The sequence below is a fragment of the Amborella trichopoda genome, chromosome 11 (assembly GCF_054954075.1).
Source record: "Amborella trichopoda isolate Santa Cruz 75 chromosome 11, AtrichopodaSantaCruz75HAP2 v2.0, whole genome shotgun sequence".
In the NCBI taxonomy this organism is placed as follows: domain Eukaryota; kingdom Viridiplantae; phylum Streptophyta; class Magnoliopsida; order Amborellales; family Amborellaceae; genus Amborella; species Amborella trichopoda.
In genome coordinates, this window is record NC_142346.1 from 25,762,006 (window position 1) to 25,787,464 (window position 25,459).

At 35.3% G+C, this 25,459-nt stretch overlaps 1 protein-coding gene across 18 annotated transcripts in view; it reads left to right on the top strand.

The window, feature by feature from the left end:
• The window catches only part of LOC18427010 (GDT1-like protein 1, chloroplastic), a 43,550-nt gene extending 28,400 nt beyond the window's left edge, over nucleotides 1-15,150 (top strand). For 8 of the 18 annotated variants that reach the window (XM_088852229.1, XM_088852234.1, XM_088852233.1 and 5 more), the window contains 7 exons: nucleotides 3,042-3,110; nucleotides 3,257-3,308; nucleotides 3,514-3,588; nucleotides 3,803-3,932; nucleotides 4,036-4,106; nucleotides 4,255-4,302; nucleotides 14,963-15,150. In XM_088852229.1, coding sequence (XP_088708355.1) covers nucleotides 3,042-3,110; nucleotides 3,257-3,308; nucleotides 3,514-3,588; nucleotides 3,803-3,932; nucleotides 4,036-4,106; nucleotides 4,255-4,302; nucleotides 14,963-15,034 — 517 coding nt within the window. In that variant the 3' untranslated portion in view covers nucleotides 15,035-15,150. Of the gene's footprint in view, nucleotides 1-3,041; nucleotides 3,111-3,256; nucleotides 3,428-3,513; nucleotides 3,589-3,802; nucleotides 3,933-4,035; nucleotides 4,107-4,254; nucleotides 4,303-13,506; nucleotides 14,597-14,962 lie in introns of those variants that run through there. The other 10 variants (XR_016044768.1, XR_016044772.1, XR_016044770.1 and 7 more) reach the window with 7 other exon arrangements.
• Nucleotides 15,151-25,459: the final 10,309 nt, after the last annotated feature.

Here is a 25,459-nt window from a genome sequence, read left to right on the forward strand (position 1 = left end):
CTGCCTCTTCCTTGTTTAGGAGGAGCGTCTTTGACTGGCCTCTTGCCTTTATCCATTAGATTAATCTTTCTGATTAATCCGAGTTCATGCTAAGAAAATCTGCAAGGATATTGTTTATTCCTTTGACTAGTTCTACCTTAAAATTGTAATGATTGATTTGATTTGACCATCTAATCCTTCTTGGATTATCTTCACCTTTTTTGTTTGTTAAAAAATCTTTGATAGCTTTATTATCTGTTCTGATAGTAAACTCTTCAGGGGCAAGAAAGATGTGAAATCGTTTGATCCCTCTTAGAACTGTGAGAAGTTCTTTTTCGTAAATGATGTAATTTTTCTCATTTGGTTTGAATTTTCCAGAATTATCGAAAATGCATTTGCATGTGATAGTAATTATTAATTTATTGGTAAACCAAAAAAATAGTATTAATTCGTAATTATTAATTTATTAAAAATGCTTTTTGCTTTTAACCATAATTATTAATTTATTGGTAAACCAAAAAATAGTATTAATTCGTAATTATTAATTTATCGAAAATATTTTTTGCATGTGATAGTAATTATTAATTTATTATAACCAAAAAATAGCCTTAATTCGTAATTATTATTATATAATATATACAATAAATGGGTCTATATACCCGCCTAGGTGGCCCAGAGCCCAAACCGCCTACGCGTTTTTGAACATTGCATATGCCAATCAACATTAATGCAATAGCTGGCACAACCAAGCAAAGCCTCCTTACAAACTGGTTCCAAAGGAAATTCACAAACAAGTATCTGGCCAAGATTTGGAAAGTTTCTCTGCCCCTTATAATCATGGTTAATTTAAAAGAGAGAAACCAGAGGGCAAAACAAGACAATCAATCTCCTAAAGAGGTACTAAAATAGGGAATATTAGAAATAGCATCTTGAAAACATTGTTAGTCCTACCAAAGAATATAACAGACAGAATCATTTATAGATGGGGAATTGAAGTTCAAAATCTACCTTGATTGATAGTGTGTATGTGTAGGGAGGACCTTATGCACATAAAGGTGAAAGTGAGAGTGTGTGGGAGATTGATTGTGATAGTGTTAAAGTAGAATCCTTAAGTTGCTTACTGGTCTCATTTGAACTTGTAGTTTGTGTAAGGATCTTGGTGAGAACAGATGTGAAATGGGTTGGTACTTGTCGATAAGGGTCTACACATAGAAGTTGTAGGTAGTAAGGAATCAGAATTGTATTTATGACAAATGAAGCTGGAGTACCCTGTGATCCAAAAAAACTAAAGAAACGAAAAAAGCTGGTGTCCATAGCAAGTTCCATCTGCTGGAGTTAATATGTGATGGTCCAATAACCTGCCACAATGATCCCACCACTGTCTTTTCCCCTTCCACTAACAATCTAACGGAAGATGTAGGATGTCACTCAAAATGCAGAAGTCCATGTATAGGTGTGAGGGCTTTTCAAAACCGATTTATCTCTAAACATGACTTGCAGGAATCTCCTAAAAGAAAAGAAAAAAGAACACGCAGACACACCCACCCACCCACACATGCGCAAAAGAAACTTAAAAGTTTCAAATGCCAAAAGTACTCATGGGATATTAAAGTATAACAAAATTACAAAATCTCATAAAATGCAATAAATAGGAGAAAAACTGTTTGAACAAATGTGAAAACAAAAATGTCAGAGCACCATTTTATATTAAAAATATATTTTTAAAACAATTTGGGTTTTTGACTTGGGTGTAATTTGCTCAAACCTGGCAATCATTTTGGAAACTTAGTGAATAACTCGTTTCAGATGTGGACATTATTCATCCAAGCAGTTGGCACCATGTTTACTGTTATCCCAATCAGCAAATCCTAACAGTTCGGATGCACTATGCTCAAGTACAGCATTTGTCACGTTATGCCAACCTGTGTGCTTTGCCCGTGGAATCAAAGTAATGGTTTATCCTTCCTGCTAGAGACCCATAGACACCTGAGATTGTATAAAGAGCATGAGACATTGGTGGTTGACTATGCCTACCCCGGATGCCAATGGGTTCTCTTTGCAAGAACAGCTCTTGCTTTAGCCCAAGGTCATATCTTTCCATGTGTGCATGCCATGCAATTGAGTGCTAGACTCATGATGACGGATTCGACTTTGCCACCTCAGAATACCCCGATGCTATGTAGGTTTGACTGTTGAAGGTGAGTCTAATGACGCTATGAGCCCTTCTCCCCTAGTGGGGCTTCAAAAAACTGAGTGAATGGTTATCATGGCTAAATCGCCTTCACCTTTTCCATATTAGCATCCTACCATTGCAAGACCACTAGTTGATACCTTCAGATTCAGCAGTTTCCTTCTAGCATGGGAGAAGTTAACTACCGGAAAGGTAGATGCTTTAAACAGTTGTTGCATTATCACTTGCACTATTGATTTGCTAATTTCTTTGCTGTTTGATTGATGCAAGGTATGGAAAGTCAAAACACTGTCACAAGAAGAATGGACGTTTGAGCATAACTTTCTCAAGGGTTATGCCATTCATTTCCTCTGTCCTAGGGGTCACACTGATGTTTTGCAGTTGATAGCAGTAAGGGTAGTAGCTTGTCTTGGGCTTGCAAGCAATTACCCGTCAGATAGATAGCTGATGTTTTTTTTTTTTTGACTTCGTCATAAAAATATTTTTCTAGATGCCACCAATAACGACGTAACTCTACCACGCTAGTCTTTTTCACATATCGTTAGGGATTGATGTGTTTAACATATGCTTCAACATGATATAGTCCATGATGTAATCCATTCCTATTGAAAATGAACTTGGTACTTTATAATTTGGTGGGCTAGTCTGGGCAAGATCATAGGACATTATGTGGACTTTCATACTTCTATTATTCCTGAGCTTCCTCTTTTACTCGTTTACCTCTTTTCTTCATTTAATGGCTTGCATACACATGTACAATAATTTGCTTGCTTTTTGGTAAGATTTCGTTTGCATTATAGTTGCCTACTTCTGGCCTGCCTCCATAGCAAGAATCTAAGTGAAAAGCTTCATATCTCTTTTCCTCTCTCAGAGCTATGACTATCATATCTGTCTTTCTTGGCCGCATCTTCCATTACATTGATGGTATCCTTCCATTCAGGTATTGCTCGAATTCTTGATTAGTTATATATCATGACTCTGTTCTTATCTATCCAGTTTTGTTTGATCATTTCCTGTTTTCTTTGCATGGCCTATCTTCTTTTCACTTACTTCATACAAGGTTCTGAAGCCATCTTATATGCGCAGATTGGGTGAGACAGAGTTGCCCATTGATGACATTTTGGCAGTTTGCCTCTTGGTAACCTTCAGCTCCCTTAGTTTGTGAAGTTCTTAACTCCTGCAAAATTCCCCATGCTTGCATCTTCGTCATACTTATGTGCATGGGATCGTGTTTAAACTTAATGCAATTTTCAAGTGGTACGTTCAACAGTTCAAGTCGTTTGTCAAATTCTACAAAGATTTTACCAATTTGTATATTTTTTTATGTGACTATTGCATTTCAGGTCTATTTTGGGTTTTCCACTCTGCGCGAGGCCATTTCAAGTGATAGCATGAAAACTAAGGAAGAACAAGAAGAGGTTAAGAATACAAATTTCTTCTGATTTTCTATTCTGAATACCTTGCTCTTGCCTTGATATTAAAGCCCTTACATAATTCAGTCAAACATTTTCGTTAAAAGTTATATCAGCCCATAATATAGAGTAGAATGATATGTTGTCCATCATATTCTGGGATAGAACATCATATTTCATGTAACAATTTCATCCAACTTGCTTTTTGAACATGAAACAGGCAGAGCTAGCAGTTTCAGAATTCTCAAGAGACGGTGCTGGTATTGTGGCAGCTGCAAATACTGCCTTTGGCACATTCTTTTTAGTTTTTGTTGCAGAATGGGGTGATAAATCATTTTTCTCCACAATAGGTTAGTAGGCTGCATCTTTTTAACCTTTGAATTTCTGATCATACACGTGTATAATCAGACTATTTATATTCTGGTTCTCAGTTTATCATTATATCTTTGGCAGCACTTGCGGCCGCTTCGTCTCCCCTCGGAGTTGTCTTTGGAGCATTGGCTGGTCATGCTGCTGCAACTTTGGTAACATTAAATCTTGATTTTGCTGTGTAGTCCATTCCCTAGAGCACCTGAATCTTGTTATGTTCTTCATTTTAAGTTCGTGATTATGCAAGACTTTTCATAACTGCTAATAATATGGTGAATATTTGTCACTTCCACTTGTGTGCAGCTTGCTGTTCTGGGGGGTTCTTTGTTGGTGACTTTTTTATCCGAGCAGGTGAGTAGCAGGTCTATAATGGATGGTACTTATATGTGGTCTTATGCAATGAAGTCCGTAAGGATTTTTAATGCACAAATTCAAACATTTTTTTTTCTAATGTTTTTAGTTATAAGTTCTAGTATGCTTATTGTTGCGAATATTATGGCCCCACACTGCAACTAAGGAAATCTCGTATGATGGAGCATGCAATGATAAGGTACATTGACTAAGAATCCTCACATTCTTGGAAACTCAGTATGTACAAAAATAGCTGTAACCAACATGCATGCCAACTAGTATTGTAAATTCCACATGGTTATATGTGTAATATATATAGGGCACATTGGCCCGTGATTTAAATAATGAGATATACGTCCATATTATTTACTCAATCATTGTGCTTGAATGTGTTTTTCCTCTCTTCTTTCTCAAACTCAGAATAGGGCTCGAAACCCTAGGATGTCTGTTAGTTTTCTGCAATCCTAGAGTCAATATTCCATATCCTTCTCGCCCAAAGAACCATAGAAAGGGGAAAATTTTCAAGCTTTGGAAACTAGTTATCAATTCCTTGGGAAGAGAATTGGGGTTCGCGCTAGAGAGAGGGGGGAAGAATATCAGAAATCAAGCACAACATTTCCTTGGGTAAGTAGTCAACCTAACCACATCCAGGTGAAAACTACAATTAGGTTAGATGAACCAAACTACTTACAATGGTCCCAATCTGCCAAAATATTCATAGGAAGCCGAAAGGCCACTATAGGGGGATAAAGTTCAACCGTCCACCTTGAAGATCAGCCCTTGTAACAATTTTCAAGCAAATTAAATGTGGGTATGAAAAGATCAAATTATGCCCCACTTTCTCTCGTAGAAAAGGAGAAACTAAAATGCTGCATTGTGACAAGAGGAGACACCTGAGATCACTGCTTGGACTTGTATCCACACTTTAGATTGAAACAAACGACTGCATGTGCCAATATAATATTAACTGAGGGGGAGGAGACTCTTGCGAACAACCCACTGTATTCAATTCCAGAGATTAGGCAATCAAAGATATACTTCACCAATTGGCTGCACTCAATTCCTCTTGCAGCTCAGAGCAGCCAGGTACATATGCATCTGCAAATAAGGTCTCCTAGTCCACTTCTTTTACATCCTTGATCATTGATTCAAGGGCTATTGATCATAGGACCAGTAAGAAAGTTGGTTTTTGTCCTTTTCTACTATTTCTAGTGAAGTTAAACTTGTTGATGGATCCTTGACTAGTTCCTTTGGGAGTGCAACATAAAAGCTTTCATCATCCTTGTCCTTGCCCTTTGTAATATATGTACCTTATTTTCCTTCCAAGCTTCTCGTTGTTAGCATCCTGGCAGAACAACTAAACTGAGTATAACTTCTATATATCTCATTGTGTTTTTAGGACTCGATGATGAGGAAGACGATAAGTGGCGGTTGTGAGGACAATGGGTTTTACTTGTTCAACATGGGATGTAGTTATATTGCTCTTAATTTTGAGTATTGCAGTGAAGAGCAAGTACTCTTGTGCCAAACCCACCTAGGCTACATGTCCGTAAAATCCTTAAAATTATTGTTTCCCAATAACTTTGTTTCTTTTGGTCTTCAAAAAACTCTAGGGGCCCCTAGGCTACCGGCTTAGTTGCGCCCAGCGCTCAGGCGCCAGCTGGGCGCCTAGAACCTTAGGTGCCCAAAGGTGAAAAGTTGCATTTATGTCTTGTTAATTTTGTATTTTTTTTCACTATTATGTATTCTAAGTAACTTTTTCCATGCAACCATATATGCATGAGTGTTCCAACATGTTCAAAACTTCAAATCATTGAAAATTGAGTGAAAAAACTAAAAAACATAACAAGTCCATGGTGTATTAACCTTCAACTATCTAATCCAAATTAAGTATGTCGTACTCCATATTGACACATGAGCACGATCACAACTAGACAAGATGAAAAAAAAATATATCTAAGATGTTCTTTCGGTTCCCAGAGATCCCAGAATCAATAGATTTGGAGGCTTAGATTCCATTTTTTTTCACTTTGGGGTTTAGAATACCCCCAATAGCCTTTTATGAAAAAATTGTGAGTCTAAAATTGACTTTGTTCTAAAAAAAGGGTCCAGTACCTGGGTGCTTGGCACCCTCCTGGGCGTCATGAGCGGGTACCCACGTATTGGCACCTAGGGAGGGCCCCTAGTCCTAGGTGTGCGCTTTAAGGTCCTCTAGGCCCCTAGGTGCCATGCAGATGTTCTTTAAAATAATGGCTATTTGGATGTTTCTCAGTTACAATGTGAGATCTGCCAATTGTCTAAACATTGTAGAACCTCCGTTCCTTTTAGTGAAAATAGAAGTTCTAAACCAATTCACCTTGTTCATTTTGATGTTCGGGTTGCCTACTCCATGTTGGGGTTATGAGAGTTAAAGGCCTTATAAGAGCATGTAAAACTATGACTATAGTGATGTTATAGCTACAATGGGTACTAGAGTCCGTGGGACCAAAGAATTACGGTTCAGAGGGACCAAAGAATTACGGTTCAGAGGGACCAAAAGAGACATTTTGATGCCTTGACTCACCTGGTCTTTGATGAGCTAGGCCTGGGTTGATGTCTAAAACCCTATAGCCCTAGGCATGTGGTACAATTATGGAGGGTGTGTAGGGTCATCCCTTAATGAGGTCGGAGAAGCTAAGGGTGGTTGGTCAGGTTACTATGACCCTTGCGTGCGGTTGGTTGGCCTAAGGGGACAAGGACCAAAATCCTCATCATTGCCATCACACGGCAGGTACACTAGATAGCATTTAAGAAGCAGCCCGTTGGGGCATGTGTACACGTGCGGAAGATATGACCCCCATCCACCATTGCAATAGTGTGCGATGGCTTGTGTGATTTGGGCTTGTCCCTAAGGGGACCTGTAATCTATAGATTAGAACTGTGTTCTCGTCATGTATTGGCTGACTTTGATGGATCAATCATGAACCACGGTTATGGGTTTCCGTTGGGTCAGTTTGAGAAGATGACTGTAGTACGGTTGCTAGAATAGATGGAGTGCCTCAGTGAATTTGTGTGTTCCTTGACCCGATGGATCCAATTCCCATTGGATAATATTTAGATATGTTTTTTTTTGAATTATGGGACATTAAATAGTATTTATATTCAGATTTCAGGACGATAGTTTATTTTATCGAAAAGCATTTTTAGATACCTATAAATTGATTTTCCAAGCTTCTGCAAATACGAAGCTATTTTAAAAATAGATAGAGAGCTATAAAAATCACATTATTTTGTTATGAAATTAATAAGGGTTAGTGGGGGCCCATTTGGAATAAGCCCCACCCATATTTCGACTCGTACGTTTTCGGGATGCCCCTAATAACCAACGAATGGCGAGTGCTTTACCTGGTGTAGATCCTATTTCAATGGGAACTTGATGAGTCGATCCGCCTACACGTCTTGCTTTTACTGCTATATCGGGAGTTACTCCACGTATTGTTTGATGTAAAACAGATAGTGGATTTGTTTCTGTCTTTTGTTGAATCTTTTTCAAGGCTCGATAGATAATTTGATAAGCGAACAATTTTCTTCTGTGTTTCAGAATCGTCTTGGCCCACCTTAATGGGGCATGGGGCCCACATGGGACCCACATAGCCTCCACGCCTCACCTGTTTGTTCTCTCTCTCTCTCTTGGCTTGTTGTGCAAGGCTTCTAGAAGAAGTACAAGGCTATGGAAAATATTTAGTAAATTTTGTTGAGAGAGATAGGATTGATTGATTCAAATTTTAGTAAGATGTTCCATAAAGGCATAACCATAACTTGAGATTTTTTTGAAAACTATATTATATTTCCTCAAATCGAATATTTGATGGGATCGGGTCAAGGAAATTGAGGGATAATGGTTCCAAAACCTTTACTTTAATCATCTGATTTAGGGATTGGGTGATTGAGATTTCTACATCCTACAAATCTCCTCAGATCGACGATCAAAATTAATCTCAATTCTCGAAAGATGGCAAACCTACACCCCATAAACCCTAACTTGTGTTTATAAGTACCAGGGGTGGCCTCTATACAAATGTCTAGATCCTTTTCTCTCTCTCTCAACTCTCTTAGAGTGGCACACTCTCTCTCCATTTTTCTTTCTAATCTCACTTTACCCAATCATTCATTTTTTTTTATTCATCATTTTAGCCTTTTTTCAATTGATTGGGATCGGCTACATGAATCCTGGTTTTCCATTCTGCTATATTAAAATCCATCTCCTCAGTGAGGCCATTAGTCCCCATATCTTTTCAGATTACTTCCAACTATGTTCTTGTGGGCCTACCCCTTGCCCTTTTCAGTCTTTCCACTTGAACTGACTCGCACCTCACACGTGCTGTATTTAGTCGGCACCACATATGGCCAACCCATCTAAGTTTATTCTCTTTCATTTTATCGTCTATAGTGCCACGCCTAAATTCTCTCGAATAGATTCATTTCGAATTCTATCACTGCTTGTCTTGCCACTCATCCATCTCAACATCCTCATCTCTGCTACACTCATTTATGGGTAGGGCATATTGTTTTTTTCCACCCAACATTCCGCCCGAAAGAGCAAAGTTGGTCTCACCGTTGTCTTATAAAACTTGCCCTTTAGCCTCATTGGTATGCGGCGATCACATAAAATTCCAGTTGCACATCTCTACTTCGCCCACCTAGCTCTAATTTTGTATGCCACATCTTCCTCGATCTCTCTATTTTTCTGAAATATCGACTCAAGATATCGAAAGTGCGGTCTTTTTTGTATTTCCTGGCCGTCAAGCATAACTACTTCCTCGTCTCTACTCCTATTATTACTAAACTTGCACTCTATATACTCTATCTTTGTCTAACTAATTTTAAAACCTTTGGATTCTAGAGCATCCCTCCAAAGTTCTAACTTTGTGTTGACCATTTAGGGTCTCATCAATCAAAACTATGTCATCTGTGAACAACATGCACCACGGTGCCTCATCCTATAGGTGCCTAGTTAAGTCGTCCATAACTAAGACAGAGGTACGGGCTCAATGCTGACCCTTGATGTAGATCTAATATCATTGAAAACTCACTTTCCTCTCCACGAGTTGTTCGGACACTAGTTAGCGATCCATCGTACATATCTCTCACCAAGTTGATGTAGTGTCTAGAGACACCTTTCTTTTTCAACACCCGCCAAATCAAATCCTGAGGTACTCTATCATAAGCTTTCTCTAGATCAATAAAGACCATATGGAGGTCTTTTCCCTTTGCCCTAAACTTCTCAATCTGTTGCCTAAGTAGGAAAATAGCCTCAATTGTTGACTTTCCTAGCATAAAACCAAATTGGTTTTCAGATACACTCGTTTCATGTCTTAGTTGTTGCTCAATGACTCTCTTTCATAGTATGGCTCATAATCTTGATCCTTCGATAGTTTGCACAATTCTGTATGTCTCCTTTGTTCTTGTAAATATGTACCACAATACTTTTCCTCCATTCGTCTGACATTTTCTTTATTCTTAACATCTTGTTGAACATCTTCGTCAGCCAGTCAATGCTCATGCACTTTCAAATCTCTATCGGGATATCATCTGGTCCTAAAGCCTTTCTTATATTCATCCTTTTTAAAGCTTCTTCCACTTCCGATATCTTAATCCTACGAATGTATCTATGACCTCAGTCATCATTGGTACCAACAATCCTTTCTACCTCCCATTGCATTCGTTATTTAATAAAATAAAAAAGGGAAAAAGAGGGAGCGATGCCCAAGGCATGATGAAAGGGGTGACATGCCTCAAGAAAAACCTAGATGAAGAGAACCATCTCCCATTGTGATGTGATGGCTTGTGCTCTCATGCTATTAGGGTTTGCCAAGCCTTCTCATAGTGAGACAATTTGAAAAGACCTCGATCCTGTGCCATTGGTGTGCTGCTCTTGAGTGGGGTGTAATAAGTTCTTGGGGTGACCCTTGTCAAGGTAATGTGTCTTTTTATGGATTTATGTTTCTTGATTCATTCTTCTATGTTGTGTTTTGATGTTAATTGAGCAAAAAGGTTTTTTATGGCTTGCAAGTGATAATTTTATATTGTATTAGGGTTTAATTTTATGAATTAAAGATGTATTTTAGATACTTGTAGGCATTCTAGACTCTATATAAGTAAAAGAAAGGAGAAATTTTAACTGCATATACTTGGCTAGATCACATATTCCACCTTTCATTAGTAGTAGATCTGGTTCTCTTGCTGCCATATTTTTTTTGTTTTTTCTATTTTTATTGTTTTTGAATCTGAAACTTGGGATACAATGGTTTTGTGGTCAAAGTCATGCACCTCCGAAAGATTTGTTATTTTGATTTAGGCACTGAAAAGCACTCTGCAAATTAGGGTTTTGGCTCATTGATATGGACCATAGGATGAGTTACTTTTCTTGGGCATACCATATTTTTATTTGTGGTTTTGAGAGTAGTATCTCCCTACAAAATTTAAGTCGGAGATTATGTGGGCATTGAGAGTTATGCACTCATCATTAAAAGGTGCTAGTTCTAATCCAACAGAATTCAGGAATTATGTACTCCTTTTCTTGGCATTTTTTATCCAATAATTAGTATTATTTTTGGAGGGGATCTGATTGTTATTCACCCATTTTTAAGTCTACTTTGAAACAAAAGAAAATTGATGGAGAGAGCTCTTGTAGTTTGGGAGATATGGTTTCTTTATTGAAAGGTGCTCAATTCTGTTTTCTACAATGTGGGTTGTTTGTGTAACGTCAGTGTCTCTGTTTTGTATTCATATTTAACAGAATGATTTGGGGCCCACTGAGTTTTTATATTGTGATATTGAGTCTAGTTTCAAACAAAAATGTTGAAAGGCTCCATGCAGATAGAGAGAAGGTAATTTTATTGAAGAGTGCTCATCTTGAATTTTTACAGCATGATCTGTTTTATGACATAATATTATTTGGGGCTCGCACCACGTTGTTATAATTTTGTTTTGAGTCTAGTTTTCAACAAAAAAATTTGAGTGAGAAATCCTATGTTTATTGAGAGAAAAGACCATTTTATTGAAAGGTGGTCATCCCGAGTATCAGTGGTGTGAATTAAAAAGTGACGTGAATGTCATAATTCATAGACCCATGAACTAGTATGCTTTTGGGTTCTTCATTGAGTATTTTCAGTGTTTGTGTTCATTTTTAGACACAAATCGTCGGAGAGAAATTCTTTGTAACTTGAGAGATATTGTGATTTTTCTACAATGCTCATCCTCTGTTCTGCAGTAAATCCAAAAGTGTCACATGTGAAGTCACTAATTTGTACTCCCATAGAATGGAAGGTTTTAAGGCTCATTCTAAGTTTTGTTACTTTGTTACGATAGTACTTTATGGTAATAAAATTTCAGAGAGAAATCATGCAAAATTGGGGAATTATGAAACCCTATGTGGAGGGTCCTCCGTCAGGACACTGCAGAAAATCCAAGAATTACATGACGTACTTGTGAAGTGCATCTTGGTTTCTCTTTATTTTAGACAATCAAGGGACTTGTAGAGAGACTTGGAAGCAATCTAAATCCCCAAGATCAGTGGAAAAGTCAAAGGTGTTACTTCTGAAGTGATGGCACGGATAGGAAAACTTCCTCATTATAAAGTAGGGAAAATCCAAAGGGCGAAAATCAGAAGCTTCTCTGTGCAGTTGATAACCAAAAGTGATTCTTCATTACTCGTGAGACCTGGTTCCAAGGCTACAAAGTTCATCAACAAGCAAAGCAAGAATCAAGGGAGGCCCGGTACTACACACTGTGGCTTACGGGGTCAAAAGTTATAAAATCTATCCCACTTCACATGGTTAGGTTATATAGGGAAAGATCATTCAATAATTAAAAGAGCCATATGAGTCTCACTTGACCTTTTTTTTTTCTTTTTTAGTTATGTCTTGGCTGTTTCGAGTGTAAGGGCATCAGTTGATAGATGCTACAAGCTTGAAAGATCCGGTTCTAGATACCCTTAAATATATATACCTTCTTATAATTGTGTGAGCTGCTTAAGGTAGTAAACATAAGGTAGTAAACATAAGGTATGTGATTTTAGTGATTTGATCAAGGTTCATAGCCTATGTATCAAGTACTAGAGATGGGAATGGCTCATTCAAACATGTAGCGCAAAGAAATGATGCACGTTTTTTGTATGCCTCGATATATTTTTTGTGTTGTATGTCCTCCTAGTATTGTCCTCTGACGCAGCATGCTGAATGAGATAAGGATCTCATCGTAGGCTCTCCGTGTTGCTCAGCAAGTGCGTATTTTCTTTGGATCTCAGGTTTTGATAACCATCTACATTTTGGGTCCTACTTTGTTTTGGAGAAATCATAGCTCGACTTTTATGACTCATTTCTAAATGGATAGGACATGGCTTGGTGAAATTAAAATGAATGCGATAAAAAATGATTTTTAAAAAAGATTAAATCCTTTTTCTGAAAAAAGAATTGGATAAAACAAAGGACCTTTGGTGTTGAGAAAGCTAGATTGATAGGTTATGTTCAGAGAGACCCTACAGTCTTGCGAGGTCCACTTAGTTTGTGAAAATCATGCCAAACTGCCAATTTTTGTTTCTTAAAAACATTTCTAATGAAATTATTCTAAGTCAAGAGTCTTGTTAGAAGGGAAAACATTGAGTCTTGAAATTGTTTTTATAAGATGGGAGATGTGTCACTCATAAGAGCATTGTGATTGCATCGGTTTTAGGTACCCATATATATTGACTCATGTTTTCATATAAATATTAACTACCATTTTGAGACCTGTTTGTTAGGATGCCGATTTTGTTTGGCTTCCTTGACATATGTTGTGTGGATAAGACCACTTGGTTTGTAAAGGGTTACAACCAAGAGGCAAGTGGGGTTACAACCAAGAGGCAAGTGTGTTTGAACCTTTGTTGTTGGGGAAACGTTTGAACCTTTGTTGTTGGGCAAAAGTTATTTTTGCATGAAGCTTGTTGAACAAGCTCATGGCATGCACATGAGGGCATTGAGATATGACATGGTATATGTGTTTTTTTGTTTGAGTGGGAGTTGCTGCAGTTACAACTACTTTTAGATGTTTGGATATTCAGTTATAAAGGTATTCCATTATGAACTGTCTAAGGGATCTAGATGACTTAATACTTTAGTGGGAATGCCTGCTTATGCTTGGTGCAGCTGGAACATCATACTATGACGTTGTCTACTATATAACCAGGATATGTGGTCAGGTTGTCAAGCTGCAAAAGAAGCGCATGGTTGAAAAACTTTCTCAAGCTATTGAGGACAACCCCATGCGATGAGGGTGCGTGAAGATCTGCTACCACAACAAGGTCTGTAATTTGCTTTAGTGAAAGGTCATGACTATACAAGAAGACCAAGGATCTCAAGATGGACTACTGCCACAATCGGGACGAAATCTGAGTACCAGAAATATAGGCTTTGTATCTTCCACAAAAGCTGTGATAGTGAATCCTTGATGAAAGGATCGGTTGCGTAAGAGTTCGCCAAAATATGTACAATGTAATGTGCATGAGAGGGTAAGTGAGATATGCTTGAGAGATATTGTAAGGCCTTCGAAAGCTAAGTGGGAGGTCTTGGCATTATGTGCCTATTTAAAGGCTTTATGAGAGCATCTAAAACTATGACTGTAGTAATGCGATAACTCCAGTGGGAGTATGGTATGGTGGGACCAAAGGAATGCAATTCAGATAGACCAAAGGAGGCATTTTGATGCTGTGACTCACCTGGGCTTTAACGAGCTTGGCCAGGGTTCATAGCTAAAACCCTGTAGCCCTGGGCATTTGGCACAATTGTGGAGCATTTACAGGGTCCTCCTATGATGAGGTTGGAATGATGCCTAGGGTGTTGGCCAAGGGACCCTTGTGTGCGGTTGGCTAGCTTGAGGGGTGCCAAAATCCTCATCATTGCCATCGCATGGCATATACACTATATAGTTGTTCGCGAAGCAGCCCATTGGGGTATGCCTACATGTGCGGAAGTGATGACCTCCATGCATCATTGCGATTGTGTGTGAAGGTCTGTGTAACCTATACTTGTACCTTGGGGGGGGGAGGGGGGGGGGGGGGGGGGGGTCTAAAATTGTGTTCTCATTTATTGGTTGACTTTGATGGACAATATCATGAAACCCTGCGATGGGCTATGGGTCATGGGTATTGTTACGTCAGTTTAAGAAGATGCCTGTAGTACATCGCAGGATGAATTCTCATATTTCTTGACCTGAGAAGACCTTCTTATTTTTGTGTTTTTGTTCCTATCAAATGACAGCTTCTCTATGAGCTTATTTATCTGACGAGTCATTTCATTCTCACTCTTCTATTTGATGATAAAATGTGGAGATCTCCTTGGGCATTCTACTAGTCATCCAATATTTATGGATTCATGAGCATCATATGTGTGTGTGCACGTGCACAAGTGTCTGCATATGTGTGGGTGTGTGCATGCACGTTTGTCTGTGTTGCATGTGCATGTGTGCATGCAGACGTATGTGCGTGTGCGCATGCATGTATGTGTGAAAAGATGACTTAATAGAGCTTTTTCGTTGATGTTATTTGCATGCTTATCTGTAATTGTGTTTATTGCATGCACAAATCTGATTCCTAGGACTTGTAAATCGTCAAATGTGAAGTGTGACAGATTTGTTGTTTGAGCAGGTCATTGCCTTCACCGGAGGATCTCTCTTTCTTGCGTTTGCTTTGGTCACATTAATCGATATATTGACTTAAACTTTTGGATATTTGCTACTCCAAGATAAATGTTAACCCAAGAACAATGTGAAACCTCAAATTTCTCTTGTTTTCTTAGAAACTAAAGGGCTTTCATGTGTGGTTATACCTTGAAATTTCATTTCTCCTCGTGCCTACGTATCGCAATAATAGAAATTCATTTGTCCATCTACCCAAACATCATCCCTCCGTACATTCACCAAGCAATTACCATTAGAGAGTACATCTACCCCCGTATATCATCGCTCCATACATTAACCAAGTGACTACCTTTAGGTCCCTTTGGTTCCTAGGATTTAGATTTTCAGGAGTCACTTTTTCTTGAAAATGCGACCCAATTACGTTTGCTTCGCTTAGAATTGACATTGCTGTTAGAATTGAGATTTTTGTGGATTCCAAAATACTCATTTTAAGCCTAAATTTTTGAAATGTCAATTCTACTAAAATAGGTGGAATTGACATTTCATGGAAACGACCTATTTTTTTCATGGACCTGTCACTATATCAAAATTTAGAGAGAAAATGTATTAAAATTTTAGAAAAAGAAACTATATCAAATTTTAAAGAGAGAGCACATAAAATGTTTTAGAGAGAAAATACATGAAATTTGTTAAGAGTGAAACTATCTCAAATTTTTAGAGAGAGAAAGTATTTCAAATTTAAAGTTTTAAAAAGAGCCTCTTAAAATTTTAGAGGCAGTGAGTATCTTAATATTTGAGATAGATTAAATTTTAGAGAGAGGAACTGCTTAAATTTTTTATAGAGAAATATGTCAAACTTTTAGAGAGTGAAATTATATCAAATTTTAAGTTTTGGAGAGTATATTAAAATTTTAGATATAGAAACTATATCAAATTTTAAGAAGAGAAACTACTCGAAAATATTTAGATGGAGAAAGTATCTCAAATTTGAAGTTTTAGAGAGAGAGAGACTATTAAATTGTTGGTAGAGCACGTAGAATTTTTAAAGAGATTTTAAAAATTTTTTGATAGAGAAATTATTTCAAATTTTAAGTTTTAGAGAGAAAAGTAGCATATTAGAATTTTAGGGAGAGTAATTATATCATAGTTTTGAAAGAGAAACTACTTGAAAGTTTTTAGAGAAAGAAACTATCTCAAATTTTTTTTAACTATATCAAATTTTAAGTTTTAGAGAGAGAAAGTATCTCAAAATTTTATAGAGAGAAAATAGATTGAATTTTAGAGAGAGAGTATCTAAATTTTTTAGAGAGAAACTATCTCAAAATTTTTAGAGAGAAACTATTTCAAAGTTTAAGTTTTTGAAAGAGAATGTATATTAAATTTTTTGATAATAAACTATATTAAAATTTAGAGAGAAATTATCTCAAAATTTTTAAAAAGAAAGACTATTCCAAATTTTGAGTTTTACGAGGGGAAAGTATATCAAATTTTATTACCAAACAATGGACATGAAAATGACCGTAAAGAGTCAATGAATTTTGTACTATATATCCAAACAAGAGATTTGAAGAATCGGTGACAATGTGAGAGAGAGAGGATTTACATTTACAGAAGAAAGATATTCGGCAATCTAAATAATGAATTTGTATTTTGCTGATTTTTATCAGATGCAATCCAAACAGCATAGACCAGATTTCAGAAACTGTTAGTTCTAGTAAATACCAATTCCAATATTAACTTTTCCATAGGAATGAAAAATCTAAAGAGCCAAACGGGATTTCAGAAACTATTAATTCTAGTAAATACCAATTCCAGGATTAACTTTTCCATAGGAATGAAAAATCTAGTGAACCAAGCGGGGCTCTTAGATACATGTCTAAATAATACAAATTTCGTGCAAGTTTTTGCCGTCAGTCCATCTACCATCCATCATCCCTCCATACATTCACCAAGCAACCACTTATCCATTATTAAGCCATTCGTTCCTTAAACCATCCAACCATTCGTTGACCATCCATCCAATGCATCATCCAACCATCCACCTACTAATAAATCGAACAATTTACCCTCCCACATCCATCTATCCATCCATTAGTGTATCATCTGACCATAAAGGCATGACCTAATAAAAACGTTCGCAGTCATAACATAATTTTATATTATATTGTATAATATAATGACATTAAAAATTAAAAAAATTAACAATAATAAAAAAAAAACTTAGGAAAAGGTAATTTAGAAATTATAATATGTTGAAGTAGAATCATAAATTTATAGGTTAGGTTTATATTAGACCATATCATATTATATTATCTATAACTTTGTTGCTCTATATAAAAATTTCTCGGATTTTCTATTCATGTGGGTACGTATTGCACATGTGATTTATTACATTAAAACTACTTGTAAATAATAAAATTCTATTTTTTCTCATAAAAATGAGTTGTCTAATAATTTTAAAATACACTACAAATTTTATTTTAAAATTACTATGAAAAACACTTATTAAATTAAAAAGGAGCTTCTTTACAAATAAATATATTTTTAAATATTCTAATGAATATAGTTTTATACTAGCTTAAAACAAAATAATGTGTAATTCTTAAAATTGATATTTTTTTAAAAAAACTTCCTTCATGGCTATTGCCCCTGACGACCTAAAAGAATAATAGGCGCTATATCATTTATCATTACATCGACTTTTGCAAGGTACACCACCTCATGTGAACCCCAAAAGTTCAATCATATATACTGAAATTCATGAAACTTCAATTGAATTAAAAATTGCATATATTATATATAGTTATTTATTGATTCAAAAGATGTACCTATGGGATAGGGATTGAGGAATAAGATTTCACACACCACACTCACTATATATAGTATATATTACACATTATATAATATATAATTTTTTTATTAAAAATAGAGAGAAGATAACATCAACCATATAATCTTATATTATATCATATAATAACAAGAAAATTTAACATATTTAAATCTTTTTAAATAGGTAAAATAAAAGAATTAATATATTGATTTACAAATTTCTAGGTTAATATTATATGAGAAAGTATAGAATGAAACTATTTACCTTTGATACAAGGTGACCACATAAATCTTGATCAGTGGATGTGACATTGGATGGTTGCAATTATTCTATTAACCAAGCTCAAACTTCAAGTTTGGTGCTCTATTCATTTAATCATTTCTCAGATTTTCTACTCCTGTAGGTACAAACTGCACATGTGATTTATTAAAATAAAATGAATTATACTGTTTTAAAACAAAATAATGTATATTTTAAAAATTGATTCTTTTTTATGAAATAAAATATTAAATTCAAAGGTTACTATTATATTATACTATATCATATTATATTATCTATAACTTTGTTTCTCTATTCATATAATTTTTTCTCGGATTTTCTGCTCATGTGGGTACGTGCCGTCACATGTGATTTATTACATTAAAAGTACTAGTAAATAATAAAATTTTACTCTCTTTTTTTAAAAATTGCTTGATAATTTAGAAATACACTTTAAATTTTAGTTTAAAAAGAGCTCCTATTACAATCACGAGTTTCTTTAAAAATAAATATACTTCTAAATTTTGAACGAGAGTAGTCCCTCTAGAGAGAAAAAGAGTTAAAAGAGAGGGATTGCTTTAGTGAGAGAAGACAATAGAGGGCATTTAAGAGAGTTGAGGGACTCTCATTGAGAGAGAGAAAGAGAGGTGAGGGAATCCAGTTTTAGAAATATACTTTAATTTTCATTTAAATGGAAAAAATTTTCAATTTTCATAAATTTCGTTTATACCCTTTTTTTTCAATTTTGACGTTTCTTTTATCAAAATACCTTTTATGGTACTCATATGATAATGACTACCGCATTACGGTACATTATAATAGGGCCTTCATGATAATACGACTACCTAAAACTATTTTGGTAAAACAAAATGTCAAAATGGAGAAAAAAAAGTGTAGATAAGGTTTATGAAAGTTGATTTTTTTTCCAATTAAACAAAAATTAAAATATATTTCTGATAATTTCTCAAAATCAAACTGCAGTTTTGAGAATCCCACTCTTCCCCCTATTTCTACGCACACGTTGAGTTTGAGTTCAGTCACCGTTTAGACAACCACTAAAAACCAGGGGCCACAAGAGAGAAAAACCAGGCCATAGCCCCATCACTCTCGAGCTCCTTCCTCACTATAAACCTTAAAGTTTATCAGTTCCTACTTCTCAGATCTATGCATTCAGGGGATATTCCCTTGATTATGGCAGTCCTAGCTCGACGAGGTGATTTGACAGTGCATTTGAGGTTTGAGCTGTAATGTCTTCAGAAGCTCCATGATTTTGCTTGATTAGCATAGTATTTGACCATAAATGCACGGCCCAAAAAAACATTCGCAAGCATAATATAATTTTATATTATGTTGTATGATGCAATGACATTACAAATTTTAAAAAAGAAAAATTTGACTTAGAACCCTATTTTTTTATATTATTCCATGATAGACTTTCTTTCTGTTTTTTTTCAAACACCATAAGGTAACCTCTAAAGATTTTACAGCACCCCTTCATCTCTTATCTCCCGCTTTTATTGATTTTTGACCATAAAAATTAGCCCCAACAAATATTTTTATTCTATTTCAACCCAATTTTTTTTTTAATCGTTTTTTTTCCTTTCTACCAATTTAAAATTTTTTTTGGGTTGAAATGGTATAAAAAGATTTTTTGGAGTTAATTTTTATGATCAAAAGTCAATAAAAGAGGGAGATAAAAGATTAGAGGGTATGGTGAAATTTTTAGGGGTTTTTTTATGCCGCTTGAAAAAAAAACAGAAGGAGGGTCTACCATGAAATAATATGAGAAATTAGGGTTCTTTACAAAATTTTCCCTTAAAAAAATAAAATAATGAAAGAAATAAAGAAAACTTAGAAAAATATAATTTAGAAATTATAATATATTAAAATAAAATATTAAATTCATAGGTTACTAATATATTTAATTATCCTTAGTTTCTGCAACATAGTTGCAAATACTTACAAACTTAGGGGTCGTTTGGATCCTAGGGTATTCAAAACCATGTTTTATATACCCAGGTATCTTGCGTAAAATCATGTTTGGCAATTTTTTGGATATGTAATCATGTTTTATGTGACCAAGAAAGAGGGCCAGAATTTGGGTATACAAAACTAAAAAAAAAATTTAGTTATCAAAAACATTCTTTTGTGCGAGCATGAAAGATGTATTAACAAAACTGATGCAGCCATGCCCCTTCGTGACTGGCCAAAGAACGGCCGCAGAACCCAAGAGGGAAAGAAAGGGCAATGACGTAATAAAGGGAAATTATTAGGGTTATTTATTAGGATTATTTTAATTATTCTTTTGTTTAGGGAGTGTGCATGTATAATTAGCACAACAAGACTTTATAATTTATATTGTGTTTATCTTGTATCGATTGTGTTAGTTTGAGGGATATAATTAGGATAAGAGTAAATTTAGAAGAGAGTTTATCTTTATCTTTATCAACTTGGGAGGTTTTTTTGGGTGAAACATGAGAGGGAAAACGTTGCTATCTAGAAGCTCAATTTTGGCATATAAATATGAGAGAGAGAAAATAGGGATATGTATAGAGAGAAGTTGTTTTATTAGTTATATTATTTTAGTCTATTTAAAAGGACATCTCCTTTCATTGTAAATCAGTCTATGAATTGAAAAAAAATTGGCCTTTTGAAAGAGATTGTTTTGAGGGTGGATTCCCTTGCATACCTTTGAGAGAAGGTATTTTTCTCTCAACATTCATTCTTTTTATTGTCAATTTTCTGGTTTTATTCTTTTCCTGCATCAATTGGTATCAGAGCGGGTTCCGATGACTTCACAAGAGACACCCCTCGATGGATTGAAGGTATTGATTGGATTAGTTCAAGCCTTAGCAGAGAGAATAGACCAATTCGTGCTTAAAGCTGCGAAAGTCAATGAGCTTGTGCAAAGGTTCGCTCAGCTTTAGGATGGAAGGAATCCGGAAACCGGCGTTGGAACTCAAGACAACAGAGATGAAAGAGGTATGCATCTTGTTGCTAACCAACCTCGGGTGGCCCGGCTAATAACAAACTCAATGAACGAATTCTTCGGTTATTGGAAAGAGAAAGAGAACCTGAAATAAAAATTGATATTCCAGAGTTCCATAGTCGATTGCATGTAGATGATTTTCTTGATTGGCTAAGTAAAGTAGAGAAAGTGTTTGAGTACAAAGATATTGCATATCACAAAAAAGTAAAATTAGTAGCCACAAAATTTTTTGGCCATGTATTGGTTTAGTGGGATGATTTGCAACAGGATCGTCTTTAACAAGGCAAGGAAAAGATTAATTCGTGGGAAAAGAATACGAAGATGCGTTGAAAATTTTTACCAGTAAATTATGACCGAACTTTGTACCAAAGGTGTCAAAACCTCAAGCAATTTTGACATCTAGGAAAAATTTACAAGAGTATGAAGATAAAAAAATAAGTCGTTACTTGAATGGGCTAAATCAAGGCATTCAGAATGAATTGGCCCTCAAAGATGTCTATAAGATGTTTGATGCTTATAATTTGACCCTCATAGCAGAGGAAATAGTTAATCCGGGCCTTGGGAAAAATAGTTTATTGACAAGAGGCTCTACTTTAATGCAGGGGCAGCAAGCTTTAACCTTTAGAAGATCACCTATAGGGCGTGGAAACTAAACCTCTCAGAATTTTTCAACTAGGCCAAACCCTAATATGGGGAGAGGTGATGTTGGGAGAGGGCTAAAATCACCTAAAACACTTCGTGATAATACTCAAATAGTGTGTTTCAAGTGCCAACAGCCTGGACATATGGCATTCAATTGCCCCTCACGTCAACCCCTTGTCAAAGTTAATTTGGCTGAAGAAAATTATAAAGAAGAAGTTGATGAAGGATACACCTATGAAAGCCAATGTGATATTGGGACGAGCCAGTCTTATGAAGGGATTGAGCCTTTCAAAGGTGAAGTTGAGGATTTATATGGAGATGAAGAGGGTGAAGTCTTAGTTGTCTAGCAAACTATGTTATCAACCCCAATACCTAACGAGGATGAAAAGTGGGTGCGACATAATATTTTTCAAACAATTTACACATCAGAAGGCAACTTATGCACAATATTAATTGCTGGTGGGAGCGGTGAAAATATTGTGTCTAAAGAGATGGGGGCTAAACTTCAATTGAAGGAACATAAGCATCCACACCCATATCACATCCAATGGTTCAAGAAAGGAGGTGAGGTTGTGAGGTACCAGTTCTTACTCGTTGTTTAATAATCTCTTTTTCCGGTTGTGCTAATTATAAAGATAACCTATAGATGCATGCCACATATTACTTGATAGACCATGGCTTTATGATCATGATATGGTGCATAAAACTAGGCCAAACACTTATTCTTTTGTTAAGAATGGTATTAATATGATACTCCACCTTATGAAGCAACTTTCTACACCCAAATCCACTAAAGAGGAGGGTTCAAAGTCACTTAATGTTCAAAAATTAAAAGGGGACAACAAGGATATGGATGTGATTTATGTATTGGTTAATTCTGCACTGACTGCAATCCTTAGGTCTTTTGAACTTCTACTTGATAAGTATAAAGATTTGATGCTTGAAGAATTACCTGATGATCTTCCTTCAATGATAAATATTCAGCATCACATTGACTTGGTGCCTGGATCTAGCCTACTAAATTTGACCCATTATTGAATGTGCCCCATGAAACATGAGGAGTTGTACAGACAAGTTGTTGCTTTGCTTAAGAAGGGATTGCTTCGAGAAAGCACGTCACCATGTGCCATCCCTGCATTACTGACTCCAAGGTTTAATGGAGCCAAGGTTTTGTCAAAGATTGATTTAAGGAGTGGGTACCATCAAATTCGGATTCATCCTGAAGATGAATGAAAAACCGCATTCAAAACTTGAGATGGACTATATGAGTGGCTTGTGATGCCATTCGGCCTTTCTAATGCACCAAGCACATTCATGCGCTTAATGACTAAGGTACTTCGTCCTTTTATTGGCAAATTTGTTGTGGTTTGTTTTGATGATATCTTGGTTGTTAGCGCTAACCCACATGATCATCTTAACCACTTGGAACGAGTTTTTGATGTGCTAAGAAAGAAATCACTTATTGTGAATTTGAAAAAATGCTCATTTATGAGAAACAATATTGTCTTTATGGGGTATGTTGTTTCATTTGAGGGAATTAAGGTGGATTAAGAAAAAGTTAAAGCCACAGCTGAGTGGCCGGTGCCAAAGTCACTCACTCAGGTGCGTTCTTTTCATGGCCTAGTGACCTTTTATCGTCGATTTATCAGAAATTTCAGCACTCTATTAACACTAGTGACTGATTGTATGAGGGCTGGAAAGTTTTCATGGAGTTCCACAGCTGAAAAGGCAGAAAGAGGAAGAAATTGAGCAAGCTTTGAAGATTGAAAGCTTTCAAACTCGAAAGGGTTCCTATCGTTAATTTCTAGTCAAATGGAAGGGCAGGCCGTACTCTGATAGCATATGGATTTCTGAGCCAGAGTTCAAAAGAGTGGATCCAGACTTATATCGCATATATGCTGAAGCCAATTCGTCGGAGTCGAGTTCTTTTCAACTGGGGGGAATGATGTAGCCATGCCCCTTCGTGACTGGGCCAAAGAAAGGTCGCAAAACCCAAGAAGAAAATAAAGGGCAATAACATAACAAGGAGAAATTATTAGGGTTATTTATTATGATTATTTTAATTATTCTTTTGTTTCGGGAGTGCGCAACGATAATTAGCAGGGCAAGACATAGGAGTTTATATTGTGTTTATCTTATATCAATTGGGTTAGTTTGAGGGATATAATTAGGATAGGGGTAAATTTAGAAGAGAGTTTATTTTTATCAACAATAACCAACTTGAGAGGTTTTTTTGGGTAAAACATGAGAGGGAAACGTGGCTATTTAGAAGCCCAATTTTGGTACATGAATATGAGAGAGAGAAAATAGGGATAGGTGTAGAGAGAAGTTTTTTTATTAATTATCTTATTTTAGTCTATTTAAAAGGACATCTTCTTTCATTGTAAAACAGTCTATGAATTGAATAAAGAAGAGATTGTTTCGGGGGTGGATTCCCTTGCAGACATTGAGAGAGAGTATTTTTCTCTCAACCTTCATTTTTTTTATTGTCAATTTTTTGGTTTTATTCTTTCCCTGCATAAAAAACTAAGAAAAAGATTGAGTTATAAAAAACATTGTTTTGTGCGAGCATGAAAGAGGGATTACAACTTGTGACAATACTATTTGACGCACCAAAGCAACTCACTTTATTAAATAGAATTAATTATGCCAAAACATCCACACAAATTACAGAGAGAAGCCACCACAAATTTAAGTTTTAGAGAGAGAAAGTATCTTAAATTTTTTTTAAAAGAAACTATATTAAAGTTCAAGTTTTAGAGAGAGAAAGTCTCTTAAAATTTTAGAGAGAGAAACTATATTTTAGAGAGAAATTACCTAAAAAATTTAGAGAGAGAACCCTTGTCATAAACTTTGGAGAGAAATTATATCAAATTATAAATTTTAGATGAATAAAGTATCAAATTTTTTTAAAGAGATAAAAAATATCAAATTCTAGAGAGAGAAACTATCTGAATTTTTTAGAGATAAACAATTTCAAGAATTTTAGAAAGCAAAACTATATCAAATTTGAATTTTTAGAGAGAGAAAATATTTTAAAACTTTAGAGAGAGTAACAAATCAAATTTTAGAATTTTTAGAGAGAGAAAATATTTTAAAACTTTAGAGAGAGTAACAAATCAAATTTTAGAGAGAGAAATAACTCGAAATTTTTTTAAGAGAGAAACTATATCAAAATTTTTAGAGAGAGAAGTATATCAAATTTTATGTTTTATATAGAGAAAGCCTCTTAAATTTAAGAGAGAAAAATTATATCAAATTTTAGATAGAGAAACTACCCGAAATATTTAGATAGAGAAATTATCTTAAAATGTCTGAGAGAGAAACTATCTCAAATTTCAAGTGTTAGAGAGAAAACAAATCTTTAAATTTTATAGACAAAAACTATATCAAATTTTAGAGAGAGAAACTACTCAAAATATTTAGAGAGAGAAATTACTTGAAATTTTTTAGAGAGAGAAACTATATCAAATTTCAAGCTTTAGAGAAAGTATTGTAAAATTTTAGAGAGTGAAAATATATCAAATTTTAGTGAGAGAAACTATCTAAAATTTTTAAAGAGATAAATATCTGAAAATTTTTAGTGAGAGAAACTATCTCAAAATTTTTAGAAAGAGAAAATATCTTAAATTTCAAGTTCTAGAGAGAGAAAGTATCTTAAAATTTTAGCGAGAGAAAATACCTAATTTTTTTGAGGAAAAACTATTTCAAAATTTTTAAAGAAAAAATTTCTCAAATAGAGAGATAGAGTATCTTAAAATTTTAGAGGGAGAAATTTCCAAATT